Raw genomic sequence first — 23,392 nt, forward strand, 5'->3', positions numbered from 1 at the left:
GGGAAGATGCTTCTGTTGTCGTCAACAAAAACAAGTCAAAAAGATCTTTTAATGTTCTTTTCAGTAGTACTTAATGGGATCGTTCAACCAAAACTGAAAATTCGGTCATTATTTGCTCACCCTCTGTTGTTTCAAAACTGTATAACATAGGACCGGGCGATTAATTGAAAAAGTAATCAAAACCGAAAATCAGAACCTTTAACTGATATAATTTTCCCACTTTAGTTATTTCGTTTTTTAAAATCATGTTAATACATTCCCCAGGGTTGCCAGGTCCACAAAACGAAACAAAAGCCCGATTGCTGTTCAAAACTAGAACAAAACTAGCCCAATAGCGTTTTGTTCCCGGAGTTTTCCCCTTCATCAAAATCGAGGTATGGGTGATTGCTTTAATGGACTAAAAACAACCCACGGCAGCAGCCCAAATTGGCAACTAGTGGTTAGTGTGTCGACATACAGCGCAACTGCTCTCACGGCGACCCGAGTTCGATTCCCATCTCGAGGTCCTTTTTGCCGATCCCACTCCCTCTCTCTTCCCAGCTTTCCTGTCATCTATCTCTATTGTCCTAGCTATTAAAATGCATAAAAGCCCATAAAAATATCTGTAAAAAAAAAAAAAAACATACTACCACATGTGTAGCCACGTGACTCTGTCCAGTCAGTGGCATGGAGGCAACATAGAACTCTAACTCAGTCATCTGAGCAGCTGGATGTGCTTTTTAGATTTTTAATGTGAAAATTTCCATTTTACTTTAAAACTGAGTTGTCACTTTTATCATAAGACGTTTTCATTTCAAGACATGTGCTCTGATTTCAGTTGTTTAAAATATTCAATAAATAACCATAAATAGTTATTTAGAAATCCTTCAATTATTTTAAAATCACAAAAATAAGAAATGCACTCCATCATTAGAAAACAATACCCACCTTTAATAGTTGAGCATATTTACTTTTCATTATTTGTTATTTATAATTATTTTTATCACAATGAATTGATGTTATAATTGTTCATTAATTGTTATTGAAGTAAAATGTTCAATTAATCAAGATTTTGATTTTCCAGCCCTAGTATAACGTTCCTCCTCCAGAACTCAAAAGGAGATGTTATTAAGAATATTTCAGTTGCATCGTCCATATAATAAAAGTCATTGGGGTCCAAAACAATATTGAACTCCACTGACTTTCATTGTGTTGCCATGGGAATTTTTCAAAATATGTTTTTTGTATTGCGCATAAAAATGTTCTGCATATTTGGAATCATGAAAGAATAACAGAATTTGAATTTTTGGCCAAACTGACCCTTTAACAGTTCCCCAGTGTAATAATTACCACAACCCTACTGAACAAGGTCATATGAGCGATTGGACGTAGAAGGTTTTTCTGCACCATTACTTTGCTATCAGATGAATGTTTTTGGGTAACCATGTAAAGTGGTGAAAGGGACAGATTGCAACCATTTTAAAGTTTATTAGTATGTTCATAAATTGGATGGTTGCCAGGCAAAGTTGTGTTTACCGTGTCATGTGTTGTGCAGCATTCAATTGCACTGTGCCTGTTCTGACAGAAGCACGCATGAATTAGTCCTGTGTCCTCATGAGAGAAATGAAAAACTCTTTAGAGGTAGAACACAGCCGCCTTCTGTTTGTCCAGCAATGCACACTCAAACCAGACAATTCAGAATCAACCATTGTCAAGCTGCACTGCATATGATGCCCCACTGTTTCCTGTAGTGCTGTGACTGCAGTGCAGTATAGGCTTTTGCACTTTGCACTGTTGTGTACATTTTTCTCATCCAAAATGATGCAGGTCATTCGTTTGCTATTGCCTTGTCCTCCGTGTACACAGTGCATTTTTGAGAAGATGAATATTGCTGACCACACCTGCTCGGTTTCACACCACAGCATGCCAAACATGAGCTGACACCAAACTTATTCACAAATGCTGCTTCTCTTAAGTGCGCCAAATCCCATTGAAAAGCGTGAAATCACATTGCAGCCTAACACAGAATGACCTTTGATATTTTCACATTAGGTGAAGGCTAGCCAAGAAAAAAACCCTCTCAGGCAGATGGCTTAAGCTTTACATATCCAGGGAAAAGCTGTGGATTTGGGGTGCTGACTAACAGTGTTGAGAGGAAGTCCGTCTGATTTATTCTGTGCAGGCTGTGCTTGGACGGCCCCAGTGGCCCCTTTTAGGGGCCTAGAGGAAAGGGATCCTGATCATGTCAGTTAGTTAGTGGAATGAGGCCCAGCTCTGTATTTAAAGCTGTCTCTGCAGATAATGCTGTTTTCAGTCACGCTCACATCAGCAGCAAAGCTTTTAAATGCATCAGACTTTCAATTTTGTTATTTTCCATGTTCGTAAGTGGCGCATCTGTTGATTTATTGAATGTTTTTTTTTCTTTCTCTTTCAGTATTATGTGCCAAGAATCTGGCAAAGAAAGACTTCTTTCGTAAGTATACCTCATTTCACCTCCTTTTCCACAATCCTTTGTGTACCTTAAACTTCACCCAAACATGTAAATTTTTCTATTTACTGGTCTTCATGTCACTCCAAACAAAAAAAAAGTAAAATTTTTGAATAATGTGCTTGTTGCTCTTCTCCGTGTAATTACAATAAATTGGATATTCCAGCTTTAAAAACACCATAAACGTATGATAGCAGTAGTCCATGTTAATTGTGCACTATTTTCAAAGTCTTCTGAAGTCAGTCTGATAACTTTGTCAAAGTAAAAGACTAAAGTTGAAGTCGTTATTTTCTGGTACAGCAGTTCACTAACTGCTTTAAAATCATTTAGACTAGTTTTGCGAATTGGATCAACCATTATATTGAAAAGTCCAATTTGTGAACTGAATTGTTCATCACTACTCCTCTCTTGAACTTTCATAAATGCGCCAAGGTGAGTTTGGGTGGAAGGATGACACAAAGCTATCAAATGATTTTGGAAGCCATGAAATTAAGCGTTGTATGAAACATTTCAGTGATACTTTCAGGGGTTTTTTTTATTTTGGAATTTGACAACATTCCTCATTCACTTTCAGTTTAAATGTAAATTTCCATTTATGTTGAAAAGAGTTGCAAGGATATTCTTCAATTTCACCTTTTGTGTTTCATAAAAAGTTAAGAGTTTGAAATATCACTTTTGGGTAAACTATTAATCGACTTTAAATCCCCCTCAGAAATGGCTGTATGAACCATTTGTGATTCTGGAGCAGTAGTGCCTCTCTCCTCTGAGTTGTTCAGAGCCGCCCACTGGCTACTTTTATCACTGGGGGAATTCACATCCTCATTCAGTGGCTCCTCATCAGATTCCACCCACTACAGCATTGAACACACTTCACTGTTCTGCAGTCTAGGCTCTCCATCCCAGCTGCTCTGACTGACAGGCTTGTTTGCCCCACTGGCCTCGTCAGTGTGTGTCCCACATATTATTCAAATGCCTGTTGTGCGTCATTCATAGATCTTGTTTCTGTGCCATGTCCATTATGCTTCTCGTATAACAAAAGGCCACATGAGAATGTATGACAAGGACAGGCAAAACAAGACCAGTTGTCCCTGATAATTATACATTAAATTATTAGCATTAATGCCTTACAACAGATGCAGCATGTATTTTTCAGTCGTCATTTTTTCCCACTCACTGAAATGCTTTCAGTGGAATTTGTTCTTCATAGTTTCGTTCCGCTGAATGAGCGGTCCACAGAGCATAAGACTGTCCTTTCAATAACACTGAGCAAAAAGCATTGCCAAGTCTATGACTAAACAACATTATACAGGACTACAGACTGCACATAAAATGATTGCAAATATCACAAAAATAAACATTTATGACAGTAATTTAAAATCTGATTACTGTTGGTGACAGACTGGAGAACTTTGATATGTGCTTTTATCTGATTTCTTCTAACCCATGATGTCTGATTCTCAAGCAAATGACTGTTTTTTGTAATTTGTTACAGAAATACTGTTGGCTATTGTTAAGCACATACATTAACAGTACACTATGCCAATCAATTGTAAGGTGGAATCCTTTTTATGAGTGAACTTTGCTTGGGTGTGAAAGTGTAAGGTCAGTGACATGTTGGAACCATAAAGCAAAATTTGACTGTAAAGATTGGACTATGCTACACACCTTTTGCCCTGATTTGCAGTCTGGAGGATTCGATGCTAGTTGCAGAAAGTCAGAGCCAGTCTACAGATATTGGCCATTCGGAGGTTACAGATTTTACAGATAAATCACGTTATTTATAAAGGCCACTTTTATTTTCATCCAGTCAGATGTTGTCAAACTTGTCAATTTTAGAACGCATTATTTTTGTTTGTCATGAGGCACTTTTCTATGCAAGTATGTTTTGTATTATGTCTAGTAGGGGTGGGCAATATGGAAAAAATATATCACAATTTTTTTTTTTAAATATCATGATTCTTTGTCATGTTGGTTTTACTATTTTGTTACTAAGTTGTCTGAGCAGTACAGCCAAACTAATTTCCCTATTACAAAGACAAAGCCTTTCAAGGTAACAAAAAAGGCAGATATTAAAATCTTTGTTATTAAAAAATAAGAACAAAGATACACATTACAGCTACACATAATATACAAATAAAACAGTGCTTTATTTTCAGGTACAGTAGGTGTACTTAGCAGGAGCATTCAAGAAATTGAATGAACAAATATAAAAATAAAACAATATAATATAGACTGACTCCTATTAAAGTAACTGTATTAAAGTTTTTCAGTCAAGAGTAGTGAGTGATTTTTCTGTGTTTTGTTGTATCATTAACGTTAAAGGAATAGTTCGCTCAATAATAAAAATTATGTCATCCGTCTGTCAATTCTGTCATAGTGTTTTATTTTATACCATCATTTACACACTCAAAAGTTGTTTTAAACCTGAAGTTTTTTTCTTCTGATGAACATAAATGCTATTTTGAAGAACGTGGAAAACCAAACAGTTGCTGGTCCCATAAGTATTTTTCCTACTATCAAATTCAATGTGGACCAGCAACTGTTTGGTTTCCCACATTCTTCAAAATATCTTCTTTTGTGTTCAGCACAAAAAATAAATAAATACAGGTTTGGGACAACATGTGAGTGAGTGAATAATTGACAGAAAGGAAATTTTAGGGTGAACTATCCCTTTAAATGGTCATGAAACTCCCTGTTTCAGCACTGGTTAGTTCTCACCACAGTTTTAAAAAAGTGGGTGTGGTGTGCTGAGGAGCAGAGGGGGATGAGGGGAGAAAGACAACACAGACAACTTCCGGTTCAGACAGTTTCATTTAGCTCCCTTCAAGTTAAAAACACAAACAAATGCACAGCCATTTGCACTCTGCATTGTAAACATGTATATGAATTCACTGTTACACCTCTGATAACTTTTAAGGCTTATTATGCAGCGTTTATATATAAGCCTTTTGATGGGCTGTGTCATGGAGCTGTAAAAACGGTTATACTTACTAAGTGAATGAATCACTTTTGTGCCGAACTCTTGTTACAAAGCAAAAACAAACACTCTCCTTCCATCCATGACCATTTCTCTCGGTTAATGTATGGGGTCTCAGTCAGTGTTGTCAGATTGGATTGAAGATCTCCAGCCCAACTACAGTGTAAAACCCACCCATTTAAAAAAAAAAAAAAAACAGCCCAAAATGTGTAGAATTTTATTTTTTAATTCCCCCTTTAGGTGGCTCTTATGGGGGGATTTTTTTAATTTGAGGGGGAGTTAGGGTATTTTTTAAACATATTTTAAAACTACAATCATCCAACCTAAATGTTTTGTCACTGTCGTGGCAATTTTGATTTTGAATATATATTTTTCTGCAAGAAAAGTTCACCAGTCATAGTCATCCAAGTTGACTACAAAGTGTGACACAGAGGAAACACCCAAACTCAACATTTATACCTTCATCAGATGCGGATGCTTTGATCTCATCCAATCATAATGCATTTTCAAAATATGTGTCCATTTAAGGTGTCTAACTATGTCATCGCGTTTGATGAGTTTCTAAGAATTTAATGCAAATCATTTTCTAAGTAGCCAGGACGCCTAAGAAACTAAAACAACATTTCTGTATCACACACTTGTCTTGCACACATACACAAATAGATTTCCTGTTATGTCTCAGCTCATCAAAAAAACTCAAGCTTACTGAAGCAACCTGAAGCACTCAGAAACAGTATATTGAATTTTAATTATATTGCTTTTTTATTATGACACATTGTTTCTTGGAGTCTGTACAGGATTAATTCGCAAAATAATGCGTCAATAATGCAAAATGACAATAGTAAACACTCATTTTTCAGTTCTTTAGAAACAGTCTAAAGTTAGTCACATTAGTGACAGACAGCAGCAGGATTAATTAGGTTGCAGTCTCTTTAAGACATCATGCACGGATCTAACTGTTACACATAGGTTTTGTTTATCAACTGTTTACATTCACTTAATAGCCTATATACCGACAATGTTTAGTATAAATCGACTGTTTATGTGAATACTCATCAAGATGAGCATTTTGACAATTTTGTATGTATTTGGCTGTTAAAACACAATAATGCATTAATTATACACAACTTAATTCTGTAGTTGCGCTCTCTCAGATATGGCTCTATGTGCGTGCGCTTTGGGTGTGAGCTCACAGAAAGTGATTTCACAGTTTAAAATTGTTAGACTCAAAAGCATGTGCAAATGATACATTTCGTCATCTATCCCGAGCGTCTTTTTATGCTGAAATAGTTACAGGAATTTCCCGTGTTACAAGTGCGGAAACTGAAACACCTGTCAGTTGTATCAAAAAGCAGCCCAAATTTTATCAGCCCGCCCAATGCATTTTTTTCCAGTCTGATGTTACCAAAAGAAGCCCAATTGTGTGGGAATCCGCCCAATCTGGCAACACTGCTCACAGTCTGAAGCGTCTGTCATAGCAAATCAACACATGCTGTTGTGAATAATCAAGCGAAGGCTCTCCTCATAGGATAGGATTGTGACGTCAACACGATGTAGATTTTAAACCCAGAAGGTGAAAATGGCACAAAAAGCTTAAAATTAACCAGTTTTCTCCAGCAGTTAAAATTATCGGATGCTAACATTGTGTTCTAAGATGTGCAACACAAACACCTCTGCAAAATGTCAGAAAAAGTAATCTGGGGTTTCATGACCTTTTAATAACAGTCGGCTGCATGTTTAATATTGTCCCTTTAAGAGCTGCACGCATCTAATATACAGACACACATCCGTTTTTCTCTCAACTGTTTACTTTTATTTTAGACATAACTAAATGAGTCTATGTGTAAACCTTGTGTGTTTTGACAGTATTAGATAACAAAAGAACTTCGGGTGTATGCGCTCAGAAAAAGCGTACATCAGAACAACGCGTGAATAAAATATTTAACTGGCAAGGCTTTAAAGCACATGCAAATAATGTACTTTCGTGATTACGAATAAGTGCAGAGTCCCATAAAGAGTAACTGTACCGCTGAGTTAACACTGAAGTGAATGTATGTGGCGTTGTACAGTAACGTTATATTGAGACAGAAGCAGCGCGATACTACGATATTTCTTCAAAAGCAGACTGTGGAGACATTTTTATCATCCACAATCTTATCGCACACTCCTAATGTCTAGTGTTTTAAAATCTGTTCAGAAGTCATGTAGTGTATTCCAGCCTTTACAGAACAGTGATATTTATGTGGCACAAATACAGTCAGGATCAATAGATTACTAGTAACACATCCTAGTGTATATAACTAAAAAAGAAAGTGCATGTAAAATGTCTTTCAGAGACTTTGTGTAAGCGATTCTGTAATTTGGCAACTGAAAGTCAGTTGCTCCATGGTCATTCTTTTTGGTCTGGGGATCTGTAAAGCCATCCAAATATTTGCAGTCTATCTAAATTTTTGCAGCTGTCATTGTGCAAGCTGCTTAGCTCTCCAGATTGTAACTGTCCTCTGTTGTTTATTTGTCTTCCTGACGCACTGTCGTTGTGCTGCAGGGTTGCCTGATCCTTTCGCCAAAGTGGTGGTGGATGGCTCGGGTCAATGCCACTCTACAGACACGGTCAAAAGCACATTGGACCCAAGTGGAATCAGCATTACGACCTGTGAGCAAATTCCTCTATAAAGTTACTGACGGCTAAATTTATGTTCTGTTTTCAGTAGTATTCATGATGTTGTGTAGTTTTTTTCATTTAGTTAATCTTTTAAAAAAATGGAAACATTATTAGGTAGTGATTTTAAAAGGAGGAAATTGCTAAAGAGAGTCTTTCCGCAGGTATATTGGGAAGACAGATTCCATCACCATTAGCGTATGGAACCACAAGAAGATCCATAAGAAGCAGGGTGCGGGTTTCTTAGGCTGTGTGCGTCTCCTGTCCAATGCCATCAGCAGACTAAAAGACACAGGCTGTGAGTGTGATACTTTTATAGCCTGCCGTAATCTCTTCATTGTGCCATATCACAATCGTTACATGTTCTCAATAAATTTGTGTTAAGCTCTGTATCTTTAGTCTATAAAAGTTTGATGGTCTAGTTTAATTACATCTTGTCATTTATCTATCAGACCAGCGTTTAGACTTATGCAAGCTGAACCCATCTGACAGTGATGCTGTCCGTGGACAAATCGTTGGTACGTATTATACACTGCAGGTAGAACTTGTACAGAATTTTTCAGATACAGTGGGCCCAATATGTATTTAGCCACTTTGGTGACACTTTTAAAATAAGTATGTATTTGCACTAGATGAAAAAATGTAGTGTTTATTTTAAAGAAAGTGGAGAAAAAGTGGAGTTTTTTTTCCCATTCAAAACATTTAAGATTATTTTACATTATATGCTTGTTTTATTTTGTAATTTTCTTGTGTTTGCGTCATTGATGTGTCTAAATTAAAATGTCTACTATCAAACTAATGAAAATTAAAATTGCTGAATCAGTATTTGACTAAATGAAGAGTCTTCTAACTAAATGACTTTTCTGTAACCGTTTTCTTTATTTTTGTAGTGAGTTTGCAGACCAGAGACAGAATTGGCAGTGGAGGGCCTGTGGTCGACTGTAGAGGACTGGTAGAGAATGAAGGGTGAGTCAACTTTTTCTCTTAGAGGATGCACTTTTTTTTTAAGCACGGACTGGCTACCTGCCCAGATAAAGCACTTTATTTGCGCCTCCTTAAGACCTGTTAGTTTCACAGTTCATCACGGTTTTGATCATCAATACCAAGACCCATTGAAATATTTGTGTGACTGTATGTGTTTTAACACCTGCTCTGTATGTGTATGTTTCAGGCCTGTCTTTGAAGACTCGGGGCCCGGGCGGCCTCTCAGCTGCTTCATGGAGGAGCCCATGCCATACACAGATCCTACAGGAGCCGCTGGCGGGGGCAACTGCCGTGCACTTGAGTCGCCCAATCAGGAGCAACGGCTCCATGCACAACGCATCAGAAACCAAGATTCCCGAGGGCATGCACACACCCCCCAAAACAGACCACACGGACACCAATCCCCTGACCTCCCTGAGGGCTATGGTAAGATAGAATGTTAGAAATAGGTCAGGATGGTCGATTAGTAAAAATGTACCCGATCTAATTGCTTTAGCTTATTATTTTGTGTCTGTGATTTAAAACACTAAACTGGTACTGCCGTCAGAGCACTGCTTTTATAAAAAATTCACTTTTTTTCTGCACACTTCAAATTGCCTGGTGTGAACAATTTTCCTGTCATTATGTATAATCTGCAGGTCACTGTTATTTTCTGAGGGCTTGTCAGTTTTTGCAATAACAGGTTTATATAAATATTTAACAATAAATCTATGTCGTTTTTGCACATCCCCAGTGCGTATACCTGATCTCTTACCCACAGTAAAGCTGGAGTCCATTGAGACTTATACAGCTTAGCGATCAGGGTAGAGGCTACTGAAGTGCATTTAACTGGAGAGACTGAGCTCTGAAAGGAGTCTATTCACTCTGGCACTGCGGCCCGCATTAGACAGGTGGATTGGCTGTGGTAAAACCCCTCATTGGAGTGTAACCGTGCCTGACCCTGTTGGTGTTGTGGTCGAGTCCTCTGCCATGACCAGTGGACGGCGCCAGTGTAATTAAATCTCAGACTAGACATGCCACACTAGCTGTGTGCTGTCTGAGAACAGGAAGTTCAGCATCCTGTTGCAGTAGCCCTGGTGCTCGTTCAGGTTACTTGTAAACTGGCGTCTGGGTAAGCTGTGGCTCAGTCACTCTTGACGTGTCTGTTCTCTTTTCTAATGCAGAGCAAAGGACCACCGTGCAGGGCCAAGTCTATTTTCTGCACACACAGACTGGCGTGAGCACCTGGCATGATCCCAGAATACCCCGGTAGGTTTAATCACCACCCGCCTTTGCTGAAATAACGATTGCCCTAGTTTGATTGCTCCTCGCTGCTTTTGTGATATCACTCTAATCGTAGCTCTTTAATGTCCACAATCAGCTAACTTGATATCCAGCAATCATACTTAATAGCTGCTACTGTTGACATTGTGAAGCTTAATAATTTGCTCATCATCATAATAATGACCTCAGAAGCATGAGGAAAGGGACACGAAAAGTAGCCTGTTTGTGAGAAGAGCAGGGTGGGAAATCAACACATGCCACCAGCTAAATGTAGAACCTTTTTGTGCAGTGGCAGGTTGTTTTGCCTTAACAGTCACTATTGCATGTGACCTCTTAAAGGGATAGTTCACCCAAAAATGAAAATTATGTCATTAATGACTCACCCTCATGTCGTTCCAAACCCGTGAGACCTCCGTTCATCTTCGGAACACAGTTTAAGATATTTTAGATTTAGTCCTAGAGCTTTCAGTCCCTCCATTGAGAATGTATGTACGGTATACTGTCCACGTCCAGAAAGGTAATAAAAACATCTTCAAAGTAGTCCATGTGACATCAGAGGGTCCGTTAGAATTTTTTGAAGCATCGAAAATACATTTTGGTCCAAAAATATCAAAAACTACGACTTTATTCAGCATTGACTTCTCTCCCGGGTCTGTTTATGAGCGCGTTCAGAACACTGCAGTTTAGTGATATCCGGTTCGCGAACGAATCACTCGATGTAACCGGATCTTCTTGAACCAGTTCACCAAATCGAACTGAATCGTTTGAAACGGTTCGCGTCAACAATAAGCATTAATCCAGAAATGACTTAAGCTGTTAACTTTTTAAACATGGCTGACACTTCCTCTGAGTTCAAATAAACCAATATCCCGGAGTAATTCATTTACTCAAACAGTACACTGACTGAACTGCTGACCGAGCCAGATAACGAACGAAACATTGACTCGTTCTCGAATCAAGAACCGCTTGCATCGGTTTTCGGATCACCAGTAGTGATGGGAAGTTCTGTTCTTTTCCGCGAACCGGTTCTTTCGGACAGTTTGATTCAATAAACCGGTTGCCGAAAACGGTTCACCAGTTCTTTTGCGCTCGATGTAATGACTTCATTGGCGATGATTGCCCTTGATTCAAGCCTTCGGTTTACCCGTGCTCATAACATTAGCACAGAATCAGTTCAGAATAAATCACCAAAAGAACCAGTTCAGTTCAGACGCGCTGTGTGTCAGTCTGCTTCACGCTGAATCACGCATGCGCAGTATCATCAGCTCCTCGTTCTCGAACCGGACGCGTCCGACAGAAACGGTTCTTGACTTGAGAACGAGTCAATGTTTCGTTCGTTATCTGGCTTGGCTCGGTGTTCATCTTCAGTTCTCTCTTCACAGCAGTTCAGTCAGTGTACTGTTTGAGTAAATTAATGAGTCATTAATGACATAATTTTCATTTTTGGGTGAACTATCCCTTTAAATTGGTCAAATAACATGCTTGTATATTCAACACACACATGTGAGCATGTTTTGAAGTTCACTATTTGTTTTCATCTTCAGTTTCGCCAACATCTCTTTAAGGCAAGTCGGTCCACTTGGTGGCTTTTTTTTTTTTAAATAATACTTTTATTCAGCATTAAATGGATCAAAAGTGACAGTGAAGTCATTAATGCTACAAAAGATTTCTATTGAAAAAATCTGCTCAACTCTTAAACATTGATAATAGTACGAGATGTTTCTTAATGATTTCTGAAGGATCATGTGACTCTGCAGTCTGCAGACTGAAGTAATGGCTGCTGAAAATTCAGCTTTGCCACCACATGAATAAATAACATTTGAAAATATAATAATATAAAAGCATTCATTTTAAAATGTTGTAATATGTCATAATATTAAGCATAAGAGATTTAATTTCAAACGTTAAAAAAATCTTACCCACTCTTTTGAAATTAACAAAAATATAAATAGTTAGTAAAATCTGAATGTCTATTAAAATAAGTGGCTGGTGGCATTGTGGCTGGTGGACGGAGAAAAAAAGTTAATTTCCCACCCTGCAAGAGGATAAAAAGAGAGAGTTTTGGGGCACCATTATATGCGTTGAGCACCAGGTGTGATGGGTGCGCTTGCTCCTTCAGGGATTTGAACAGCGTGAGTTGTGAGGAGCTGGGCCCTCTGCCGCCCGGCTGGGAGATCAGGAGCACTGTGTCAGGACGAATTTATTTTGTCGACCACAATAATAGAACCACGCAATTCACCGACCCCAGGTTACACCACATCATGAGGTAAAACATCTTTCACATCAGCTCTGCTCATAACATCTGATTGCTCATCCCAGCTCTTAAATTATCCTGTAAATTATTCACCACAATGAATAAATCATCCTTGTGTAATTAAAGTCGCTAGTAATGATAATTGCTTGCTCGTATAAGGGTTTATTAAATTAATTCTTAACATTTATTTAATTCCTACTCGTCCCTAGTGGGAGTGTAACCCAAATGATGCATGAAAATTTCATGGTCCAGTGGCTTGATAAACTGCTATCAGTGTTTTGGATGTATTGTACACATGTGACATTTGTGTGTGTTTTGCATGTGATGAGCAGCCAACACTCTCAGGTGAAGGAGTCGAGCCAGGCTCTGCCCGTACAGATGGAAGTTGGCATGGAGGAAGGTGATGGCGAATTACCGGTGCGCTATGAGAGAGATCTGGTCCAGAAACTCAAAGTTCTCCGCCATGAGCTCTCCCTGCAGCAGCCTCAAGCCGGCCACTGCCGCATAGAAGTGTCCCGTGAGGAGATCTTTGAGGTACTCGCAGTCACACAGCTGAATAATGCCAGTCATGTAGTGCATGCATAATTTAGTTCAAACAGCTCTGTGAAACTGTTTTTGTCATTGGAAGTGACTAGGGATGCATCACGATTAGGTTTGCACACTGATGCTTGCTTTTTGGTTTCCAACACTAGGATGCCATTATCAGTATCTTAAGTAATGCTGCAGTTTTTGGTCACAGCAATATGAGACTGAGATCATTTTAGGAGAGCAGGTCTATTATTTTTTTTTATTTTGTACTTTTAGTACACGTCACTGGTTTTCCTGTGCATGACTCATCAGTGCACATGATTCTAAAGAAGAGAATCCCAGATTCTAGTCTCTTATTTTCACCAAGGCTACATATATTTGATCAAAAATACAGTGAAACATGTATATAAAATGTAAATATTATTAGCATTAAAACTCTTTTCGGTCCCACTTCAAGGTCCAATTCTCACAATTTTTACAAACCATTAACTATGATGTTTGCATCAATAAACTCCTAATGTGCTGCTTATTAATAGTTAGTAAGGTAGTTAAGTTTAGGTATTGGGTAAGATTAGGGATGTAAAATATGTTAATGCAGAATATGTGCTTTATAATTACTATTAAACTGCCAATATGTTAATAATAGGCATGCTAATATGCAGCTAGTTAATAGTGAGAATTGGTCTCTAAATACTAGTGTTACCCTTTTTTTTTTATTTGAGTGTTTTTCAAAATGCAAAATGTTTTTTTCCTGTGATGGCAAATTTTTTTACACATTTTAAGCTAGTTTAAGACAATATTTTTACTCAGAAAATACATTAAAAGGCATTTTTAAAAATAATTGTAGAATTTTTACCATAGATTCAATTAGAAGATTCTGTGTATTTTACCAGTACTGTTGTGCTTAAGAAAATGTTAAATTATTGTGAAGGATGTATTAAAATGATACAGTTAATGTCATGAGTATAGCCATTATTGCTCATATTGCTCCATGTTAAAAAATAAATAAAATTAGTTTTATTTATAACTTGTTTCATGTATAATTTATGTAAATGTATTGTTTCAATCAGAAATATGACTAATTTCTGTTCTTTCTGTGCAATAGGAGTCTTATAGACAGATCATGAAGATGAGACCTAAAGACCTGAAGAAGCGGCTGATGGTGAAGTTCAGAGGAGAGGAGGGGCTTGATTACGGTGGAGTTGCTAGGTAGCATATGAATCTGTTCCATGCGAAAGGTTCTCATTAATTAATTTCCCCCGTGCCTCATTATTCCCCCATCTCTTTTCATACGCCAGACTTGACTTTATAATTTCAACAGTTTAGGCTGAATCTCAGCCAGGCTTATCAGCATGCAGGGTATCGTGTTCATGATATTGCAGGTGTTCCCCTGTTGAGCACAGAGTTTAGACTGAACTGCAGCCAGCAAGACTCAGATATGAGCTCTATCTGAATTCCTGTCCTGTTCCAGGGAATGGTTGTATCTCCTCTGCCATGAGATGCTGAATCCATACTACGGCCTGTTTCAGTACTCCACTGATAACATCTACACACTACAGATCAACCCAGACTCATCCATCAACCCTGTAAGTCATGTGGCGACCTGTGCTTTGGATTTCTCTTCTAAACAAGACCCAGTCAATCAGTATGTTATGAAGAAGTTTAGCATAGGCTGTGCTTCTTGGACCTCACAACATATGGTCGTCATTTGTGCTTTAAAAGGTTCACCAAGCGGTTCTCTGCTGCTGCAGTGTCTCATTAAACTTCCTCTCACGCCCTCTGCTGTTTTTTTCAGGACCACTTGTCTTACTTCCACTTTGTTGGGCGGATTATGGGTCTGGCTGTTTTCCACGGGCACTACATCAACGGAGGCTTCACCTTACCCTTCTACAAGCAGCTCCTGGCGAAGCCCATCCAGCTTTGTGACCTTGAGACTGTGGACCCAGAGCTGCACAAGAGCCTCGTCTGGATACTGTGAGTGAATTTTATAAGAAATGTACTGATCAGTTTCTATTGAATTAAATTTATTTTGCTTAAAGAAAATCAGGATCAAGAGAGAGCGCTTATATTTCTCACAGACATTTCTATACCACTGTTGTGTTTGTCCCACATTTAAAGTAAAGACTTTGGAATTACAGAAACCTGAATGTAACGCATCTATCATATGGCTAAAATTGGATTTCAAAAATAAGCAACCCCTTGCCAATTTTTTAATAATAAAATAACAATTAAAGTATCTACAGCATCAGTTAAAGGTTATACCAGTTTGTTGTTGTTAGGATTTTTCAAATTTTATAATAATAATAATAATAAAATAGAATAATAAAACCATCCGAATTATGTAATGACACAAGTATACAATATATAGGAATTAGGGCTGGGCAAGTTTATGTATTAATTAACACCAACAATTATTTTATTGCGCATTAAGGGAATGGGGAAGTTGTGGGGAAGTTGTGGCCTAATGGTTAGAGAGTCGGACTTGCAATCCAAGGGTTGTGAGTTCAAGTCTCGTGCCAGCAGGAATCGTAGGTGAGGGGAGTGAATGTACAGCGCTCTCTCCACCCTCAATACCACGACTGAGGTGCCCTTGAGCAAGGCACCGAACCCCCAACTGCTCCCCGGGTGCCACAGCATAAATGGCTGACCGCTGCTCCGGGTGTGTGTTCACAGTGTGTGTGTTCACTGCTGTGTGTGTGCACTTTGGATGTGTTAAATGCAGAGCATGAATTCTGAGTAAGGGTCACCATACTTGGCTGTATGTCATGTCACTTTCACTTTTTTTGTCCTTTTGTGTAGTGTTTTCTTTAATTATTATTATTATTATTATTATTATTATTATTATTTGAAAGCCCGTTGCTGACTGGCTCTGAATACACATACAGATGAACCATGTGTCACAGGAGGGGTGGGATGTTGATCAGTACTGGCTTGGGATGGGTGTCATCACACGTCTCAGCCAATGAGAGCATTTGGGGTGGGCCTAAGACAGCAGCAGCGCCCACATGAACGCTCCTGATAAAATTATTTAGGCTAAGCATCAACATTTACAAACCACTGTTCACTGTTATTTTTAACAGCAAAGAATGCAACATGCTTGTAATCACAACTTCATAAGTGGGAAATTGGAAGTTTCCGATAGCACGTGAAGACACCAACCTCTTCTTAATAAGAGGCTTAATAAACAGCAGCTTGAATGGTTTTGGGACATGACCTAAAGATAACGATGAGTTAATAGTATTGAGAAGTGTTTTTTACTGCTACAGGTAACAATTCTTTCAGTAATATAGTTTATTTAGCTCTTCCTGTCCTATAGTTGTAAAGCACTGCAGTTTTTTTTTTTTTTTTTTTTTTTGGGGGGGGGTGCAATGAATGAAGCTGAATAACAAAACGCTGTTGATTCTACATTAGTTTTGTTATTTCTGATGCTATCTATTTTATCAGTGTAGAAATTTATAAAGCCATCACTACTAAACTGTGAGGGAATATTTATTGTTATTATGGGTACACAGAGCAGTTGCGATAAATATTTGTGAATCTGTCTTTGGTGGCTGGAACAATAGTTCTGCCCAGACGATAACGCGGAGCCATATAGTTAATATCAGTAATAGTAAGCATGCACAATACAAGGTAACTGTCCGTAACATCATCACTTTGAGGTACTATATATATATATCAGTAAGATCAATTCCATGCGATGTAATTAAATCTAGTGTATGATTAAAACGATGAGTGGGTCTGGTTTTGTTTTGCTTGACTCCAAAAGTCCTAACGCATTATTTATATTATTAACATGACTGTTAAAGTCTCCGACAGTTAGTTCTTTATCAACGGTAACCAGTAGGTCTGAGAGGAAATCTGCGAATTCTTTTAGGAAATCTTTATATGGCCCTGGCAGTCTATACACAGTAGCCAGAGCAAGAGATACAATAGATTGCTTTTGCATATTTGACAGTGTAACATTAAGTAGAAGTATTTCAAATGATTTAAACCTACATACTGTTTTCTGTGTAACATTGAGAATATCACTATATATTGTTGCAACACCTCCCTCACGACCAGTCTGATGGGGCTCAAGCTTATAAACGGTAGTTTGGTGGAGTAGACTCATTTAGACCAATATAATCATTTGGTTTGAGCAAGGTTTCAGTCAAGCAGAGTACATGAAAACCTATTATCTGTGATCATTTCATTTACAATAGCTGCTTTGGGTGTGAGTGATCTAATGTTTAGCAGGCCAAGCTTTAAAAATGGTTTTTGTTCATTTATTTTGTATTTTTCCAGTTTAATCACAATCATTTTTTTCTAGATCCTGCATTAAATTTATATTTTGACCTCACTATTCGGGGAACAGACACAGTCTTTATAGATTGGACAACACAAGATCTTTTATTGTTTAAGTGGGTAGAACAAAAGCCATCATAGCAGTTATTTGAGAATTGGCTTACTAGTCATATGGAGCGTAGAGTCCTGGTTGTCCGACAGCAGTCCTGCTCCGACTCTGCTGGGGTGCAGGCCATCAGCACGAAAAAGCCTAGGACGCTCCCAGAAAAGATTCCAGTTATTAACAAATAGCAGTTACTGTTCTTTACACCATGACAATAACCATTCATTTAAAGCAAAAAGTCTACTGAACCTTTCGTGTCCTCGTCAATACGTGGGGAGTGGTCCCGTCACGATGATCGTCGCCGCGGGCGTTGTGCTGCGCACAATCTCTATCAGGCTCCTGAAGACCCTCTCCAGTGTCTCCGTCTGCCGCTGTGTGGTGTTGTTAACCCTGGCGTGAAGCATGACCGCTCCAGGGCTCTCGTCGGCCTTCAGGATCGCAGGTATCTGCGCAGAAACATCGAGAACACGAGCACCAGGGAAACAGTGAGTGTGCACTTTACCTTCGGCTAACGTAGCAAGTACGTGCCGGACGATGGAGTCTCCGACGATCACAGCGTCGCGTTCCGTCTCGCGGAGGGGAGCGAAGCGGTTCCATGTGGAGATCTCGAAGACCAGAGGGAAAGAGGTCGTCACCCGGGCCTGACTTGCGTCCTCCGCTGCGGATGCACCCAGGGTCCGTGGTGTCGTAAGAGTGAAGGACATCTGGGAAGATCGCGTCCTGGGTGCACTGGGCCTGTGGAGAGAAACACACGGAGTAGAGGTGGTGGGACTGTTAGCAGGGCACTATATACTTACCCCGGACTTGTGAGCATCTGCCCGGTAGGTCTCCAGTGCAGCTCTCCGCTCTCTCAGCTGGACCTGCCTGCTGGAATCTGCTTCTCCACGGCCTCCAGCTCGAGCACTGAATGCAGCTCAAACTAATTTTTTTTTTTTTTTTTTTTAGAAAAAAAATGTTGCCCAACACTAATAGGAATTATTATTTTTTTGTTTCTTTAATTTTATTTAATGCTTTAATGTATGCTAATTTAAATGTAAAAAATATATTTTTTTATAAGAATATAATGAAAATCACCATTGTAAGTAAAAACCAAAAACTGACAAAAAAACAAAGTGAAAAGTCCAGATGTATTTTGAGTTCAGTGGTGGCAAACAAACAGCTTCATATGTATTTGTTGTTAATGGGTAGACTGTTGAATGTAAGCAACGATATAAATAACTTTGCTATATTTGTCTTTTGTCTTTTTAGAGAGAATGACATCACATCTGTCTTGGACCACACCTTCTGCGTAGAACATAATGCTTTTGGCAAATTCCTCCAACACGAGCTGAAACCAAACGGCAAGAACATCCCGGTCACAGAGGAGAACAAGAAAGAATATGTGAGGTATGAAGAGGTGCACATGTGGGCTGACCAGACACAGCAAATCCATGATCACGCTCTCAGGGAAAGTCATCCAGCAGAGGGCAGCAGTCACATGGCTAGTTGGGCTTGGCAGAGGTTTTAGGAGCCTCACTGCTTTTTCCTCTGTCAGTTTGATTGAGTGAACCCTGGATAGTGGACAAATAAGCTACCGTTCAAGAATATAAGTGGAATGACAATTTTTATGGGAGTTTTTATTGTGTCGAAGTCATTGCCAAATAGAAATGAATCAGAGGTTGTTAAAGGAGGACTGTGGGGTGCAGATGCCTCTTAGTTTTCTCCATGTTTCACTGCAGCTCTCTAATGATTGATTGTGTCTCCGTTAGGCTGTATGTCAACTGGAGATTCATGCGTGGCATTGAGGCCCAATTCCTCGCCCTGCAGAAGGGCTTCAACGAACTCATACCACAGCATCTGCTCAAGCCTTTTGACAACAAGGAACTTGAGGTAATTCAGATATTTCAGACACGCTGAATGGATAGACTAGTGTCAAAGGGGGGAGATGGAACATTTGTGTTATATAATGAATAGGAGAGTCATAACACTAAATTTGACATTTCAACCAAATATTTAATAATTTTTCAGCTGAAATCAGAGACATTATTAAAACATACTCTTATTGCTCTTATAGAAGCTATTAGGAATGGTGAAATCATTTAATGAACATTATAAATGTCTTTTTACTGTACTTTTTTATATATTTTAGCAAGAATGCATTAAATTAAAGCAGTATTTTTTTTACTGACCCCCAACCTGGAGGAGGAGTGTCAAACTTACTCAATCAAAGGCCGTTCCCTGCCCCCTCTTCATCATTTTCTGTTCACCTTACTATCAGTAAATGAGGTGAAGATGTCAAAAATAATTTTTGTTTCTCTCTGCATTGTAGCTGATCATCGGAGGTTTGGGCAAGATCGATCTGAACGACTGGAAGGCCAACACACGGCTGAAGCACTGTGTGGCTGACAGTAACATAGTGAAGTGGTTCTGGCAGGCGGTTGAATCGTTTGACGAGGAGAGGAGAGGCAGATTGCTACAGTTCGTCACAGGCTCCACACGCGTCCCTCTACAAGGCTTCAAAGCACTGCAAGGTGGCTAATGGATAAGCCATGTGCACTTTCAATACACCTGATAGATGACAGATTGTGTCTTTTAATGTTCAGCTTCCTAGTCTGACACTTTTTATTCCTAGTGAGAAATTCCCTAAATGCAGCATGAACCCAGAATGTTTCAGTTGTCCCTAAAGTTATGCACAAGTCATAAGTGCATGTTATTCTGAAGCAAAAAAATAGTTATCTGAATGATTTTTCTTTATCCATTTTAATTTAACAAAAATATCAAGTTCAACCCTGCATTACATCTTGCTGAATATTCTGATTTACTGTTAACAGTATGAAAGCAAAATGATTTGTGAATGTGATTTCATGTTGTTTCATGCTCACTTCTGTTGAGTGTGATGATTTGGAGAACAGTGATAACTAGAATGTATCTTTGAGGTTCTACAGGTTCTGCAGGACCAAGACTCTTCACTATTCATTTAATTGATGCCAACACGGACAACCTGCCCAAAGCCCATACATGGTAAGATTTAGTCTTAATCGAAGATACTGAAAGTCTACGTTTTTTAAAGTAATTTAATACACTCTACTGTTGTCTTATGAGGAATCAAACTTTCCCTGATCTTTTGAAACAAAAGACTGTTTTCAGCTGTTTCTTGAGCAGCAAATCAGTATATCAGAATGATTTCAGAAGGATCGTGTGACACTGAAGACTGGAGTAATGATGCTGAAAATTCAGCTTTGCATCACAGGAATAAATAATTTTTAAATATACTAAAAATGAAAATTAAGTTAATATAAGTTGTAATAATATTTCACAATATTACTATTTTACAGTATCATATTTGATCAAATATATGCAGCCTTGGTGAGTTTAAGAGATTTTTTTTTTTGTTTTTAAAAAAAAATAAAAAAAACAGAGCCCTAACTGTGACCTTCTAATGTATGTACTTCCAAAATGTAGCCTTCAGCACTCAAAACTTTCCCTTTATAGTCTCGAACAATCATTCATTGAAACTAAGCTGCAAAAAAATTCTGAACTTCACACAGATGAATATATGCAAGGACACTGTTATTGAAGGATCAAGAAAGTGAAAATTGTATTGCACTCACTATACAGAAAACTCACAACCATTATTATATTTTCACATGGAAACAAGTGTTTCTTAAAGGCACAGTTGTAATAAAAAAAAAAAAAAACACGAACGTACTGTTCAGACAGAATTGGAGAGGTGGAAAAAATGTCATGTGACACTATTTGGTGCTTTACTGAAATTAAAGTCATATGATAAATATTAAACTATATGAATGTGTGACAGGACTCATTTAAGATGGAATGAAGTCTGAAATGCTGATCTGACTTCTCTCATATTCCTTCAGCTTCAACCGGATCGACATCCCGCCTTACGAGTCATACGAGAAGCTCTATGAGAAGCTCCTGACGGCTGTGGAAGAGACATGTGGCTTTGCAGTGGAGTGAGCGAGTGCCCTGTCCAGCCAACCAGCAATGGCAGCAAACCCACCAAACAGCCCCAGCCATCCTTTTCATCCCCCTCCCCTTCTCCAGGACAGACGGACTGGTGTCTCCTGACAGACTTTAGCATCAGCTGGAAACTGCAACGGAGGGGAGCGACCACCCAAGGGCAAAACTCTCAAAGACTAATGATTCCTCACAACGTGATTCGGGAATTGTTTCACATTACCACAATAAGTTACAGAGAAATCTGATCAACGTTTCTGTTGTTCCTCAAAAATCCAGTTCGTATTGTCTTTGTCACTGAAGCGTTGGGCTGATAGCATCTGACTGTAACGCGAGTAGAGCCTCGCTGAGCCTGTGGTCTACATGAATAGAGCTGACGTTTTAGTCTAGGTGGAGTATTTTAACATACACAGATCCTGTGACCATTAAACCAGTTTACCTACAGCAAATGCATCTTGAAGGACAAGGGTGGTCTGCGTTGTCATGCTCGGTATCGTCTCTTATTTGACTTTATTTCCTTTGTGTCCTGTTCAGTACTATAGGATGGCATTTCAATGGTATCCATTTCCTGTACTCATCAGCGTTCTCACTGTAGAAATTAACTTGATTGCTTGAAATGTATTATTGAAATGTTTTTGTTTTTGTTTTTTTGCTTAACAGCGAGTCTTAGTCCTCTTGTGGGAACTGTGAATCTCACAGCCGTCGTGTGTTAATGTTCCTCAACTGAAGCACAACGATCATGTGCAGTCTAGAGAAGGACCCAAAGCCTGAGCGAGCCAGTATTTTCATCACATAAAATCTTTTTTTTTTTTTTTTTTTTTAATGACATTTTTATCCAGTGAGCATTCCTCCGTTGTCAACAACAGACCTATTTTAAAGGTAATGTTTAACGAATGGTGTTTTAATATGCAGATTTTGAAGCAAATCACCTTCTTGAAAAACATTCTGATCCACTGTGTCCGCTAACACGCCTAAACTGGACTCCTAAACATAGTTTTGCAAAGAAAACGGATGTTGAGTGTTTTGAAGAAGCTCTTTTTGTCCTTAATTTTGATGGACCCCATTATTCTCTTTAATGAATCCAGCCATTATCATATGGTAACTTAGCATTAACCGTTTTAATGTAACGTACCATGAAATTCAGCTCTAGACTGTTATTCACGTGTCTCCTTCATTCAAACCACTGCTTCAAGTAACATTCAGCACTTTCGCTGGCACGTGTACAATCACCCGTCATGGAGACGAACGTTTGGCAGTGTGGCGGTACATCTGCAGACTCGGATGGAGTGGGGTTTGGTCCTGGTTTTGGTGTGGTGAAGCAGCAGGGGAGTGTCTAGGATTTCATTATGTAGTGCTTGATGTGCATGGCACCAGATTATTCTTTGTAAATGTAAAGGATGAGCCAACCTCAGTGTTTCTTCAACCACTTTTGTCTTTTTCTCTTTCTTTTTCTTTTTTTTTAACAATTATTTATTATCATGTAATGTCCTTTTAAGTATTGCTGCTATTACCATTATTCCATAGCTTTCAGAGAAGGCCGAGTTCTTGTGAAAGCTGTACACTAATCTCTTATTTTATGTATGAATCAAAGTATTTAAACCTGCTGCTGATTCTTCAGGACGTTAAGAGGACGGGTTCCCCCGACCCTTGACCTGGATGGAGTTAGCAAGTGATGTAGGCTGGGCCCCGGTGGTCATGTTCATATTTGTGATATATGCAATAAAAACCATCACCTTTATATTCTTGGTTCTGTCTTACAATGTCTCTTTCCTCACTTAATATGTATCGGATCGGTCAGAATGTCAGAATGTTTTCTGTTTTTCCAAAAGCCCGTGAATGCCTAGAGTGGTGAACCATTTTTAAACTTGTGTGAAAGACAAAAGAGGTGACGTTTAATGTTGTGTAATTGTGGGGAT

At 38.8% G+C, this 23,392-nt stretch overlaps 1 protein-coding gene across 1 annotated transcript in view; it reads left to right on the forward strand.

The window, feature by feature from the left end:
• The window catches only part of LOC109050732 (E3 ubiquitin-protein ligase SMURF1), a 42,111-nt gene extending 18,897 nt beyond the window's left edge, over nucleotides 1-23,214 (forward strand). Inside the window, 18 exon segments of the mRNA XM_019068316.2 lie at nucleotides 2,414-2,452; nucleotides 7,990-8,073; nucleotides 8,076-8,097; nucleotides 8,268-8,401; nucleotides 8,556-8,621; nucleotides 8,994-9,069; nucleotides 9,275-9,513; nucleotides 10,251-10,335; nucleotides 12,470-12,616; nucleotides 12,937-13,138; nucleotides 14,238-14,341; nucleotides 14,604-14,718; nucleotides 14,928-15,106; nucleotides 18,768-18,905; nucleotides 19,268-19,388; nucleotides 19,828-20,029; nucleotides 20,444-20,519; nucleotides 21,377-23,214. Coding sequence (XP_018923861.2) covers nucleotides 2,414-2,452; nucleotides 7,990-8,073; nucleotides 8,076-8,097; nucleotides 8,268-8,401; nucleotides 8,556-8,621; nucleotides 8,994-9,069; nucleotides 9,275-9,513; nucleotides 10,251-10,335; nucleotides 12,470-12,616; nucleotides 12,937-13,138; nucleotides 14,238-14,341; nucleotides 14,604-14,718; nucleotides 14,928-15,106; nucleotides 18,768-18,905; nucleotides 19,268-19,388; nucleotides 19,828-20,029; nucleotides 20,444-20,519; nucleotides 21,377-21,476 — 2,129 coding nt within the window. The 3' untranslated portion in view covers nucleotides 21,477-23,214.
• The last annotated feature ends 178 nt before the right edge of the window (nucleotides 23,215-23,392 follow it).

Source organism: Cyprinus carpio, chromosome B3, assembly GCF_018340385.1.
Source record: "Cyprinus carpio isolate SPL01 chromosome B3, ASM1834038v1, whole genome shotgun sequence".
Lineage (NCBI taxonomy): Eukaryota > Metazoa > Chordata > Actinopteri > Cypriniformes > Cyprinidae > Cyprinus > Cyprinus carpio.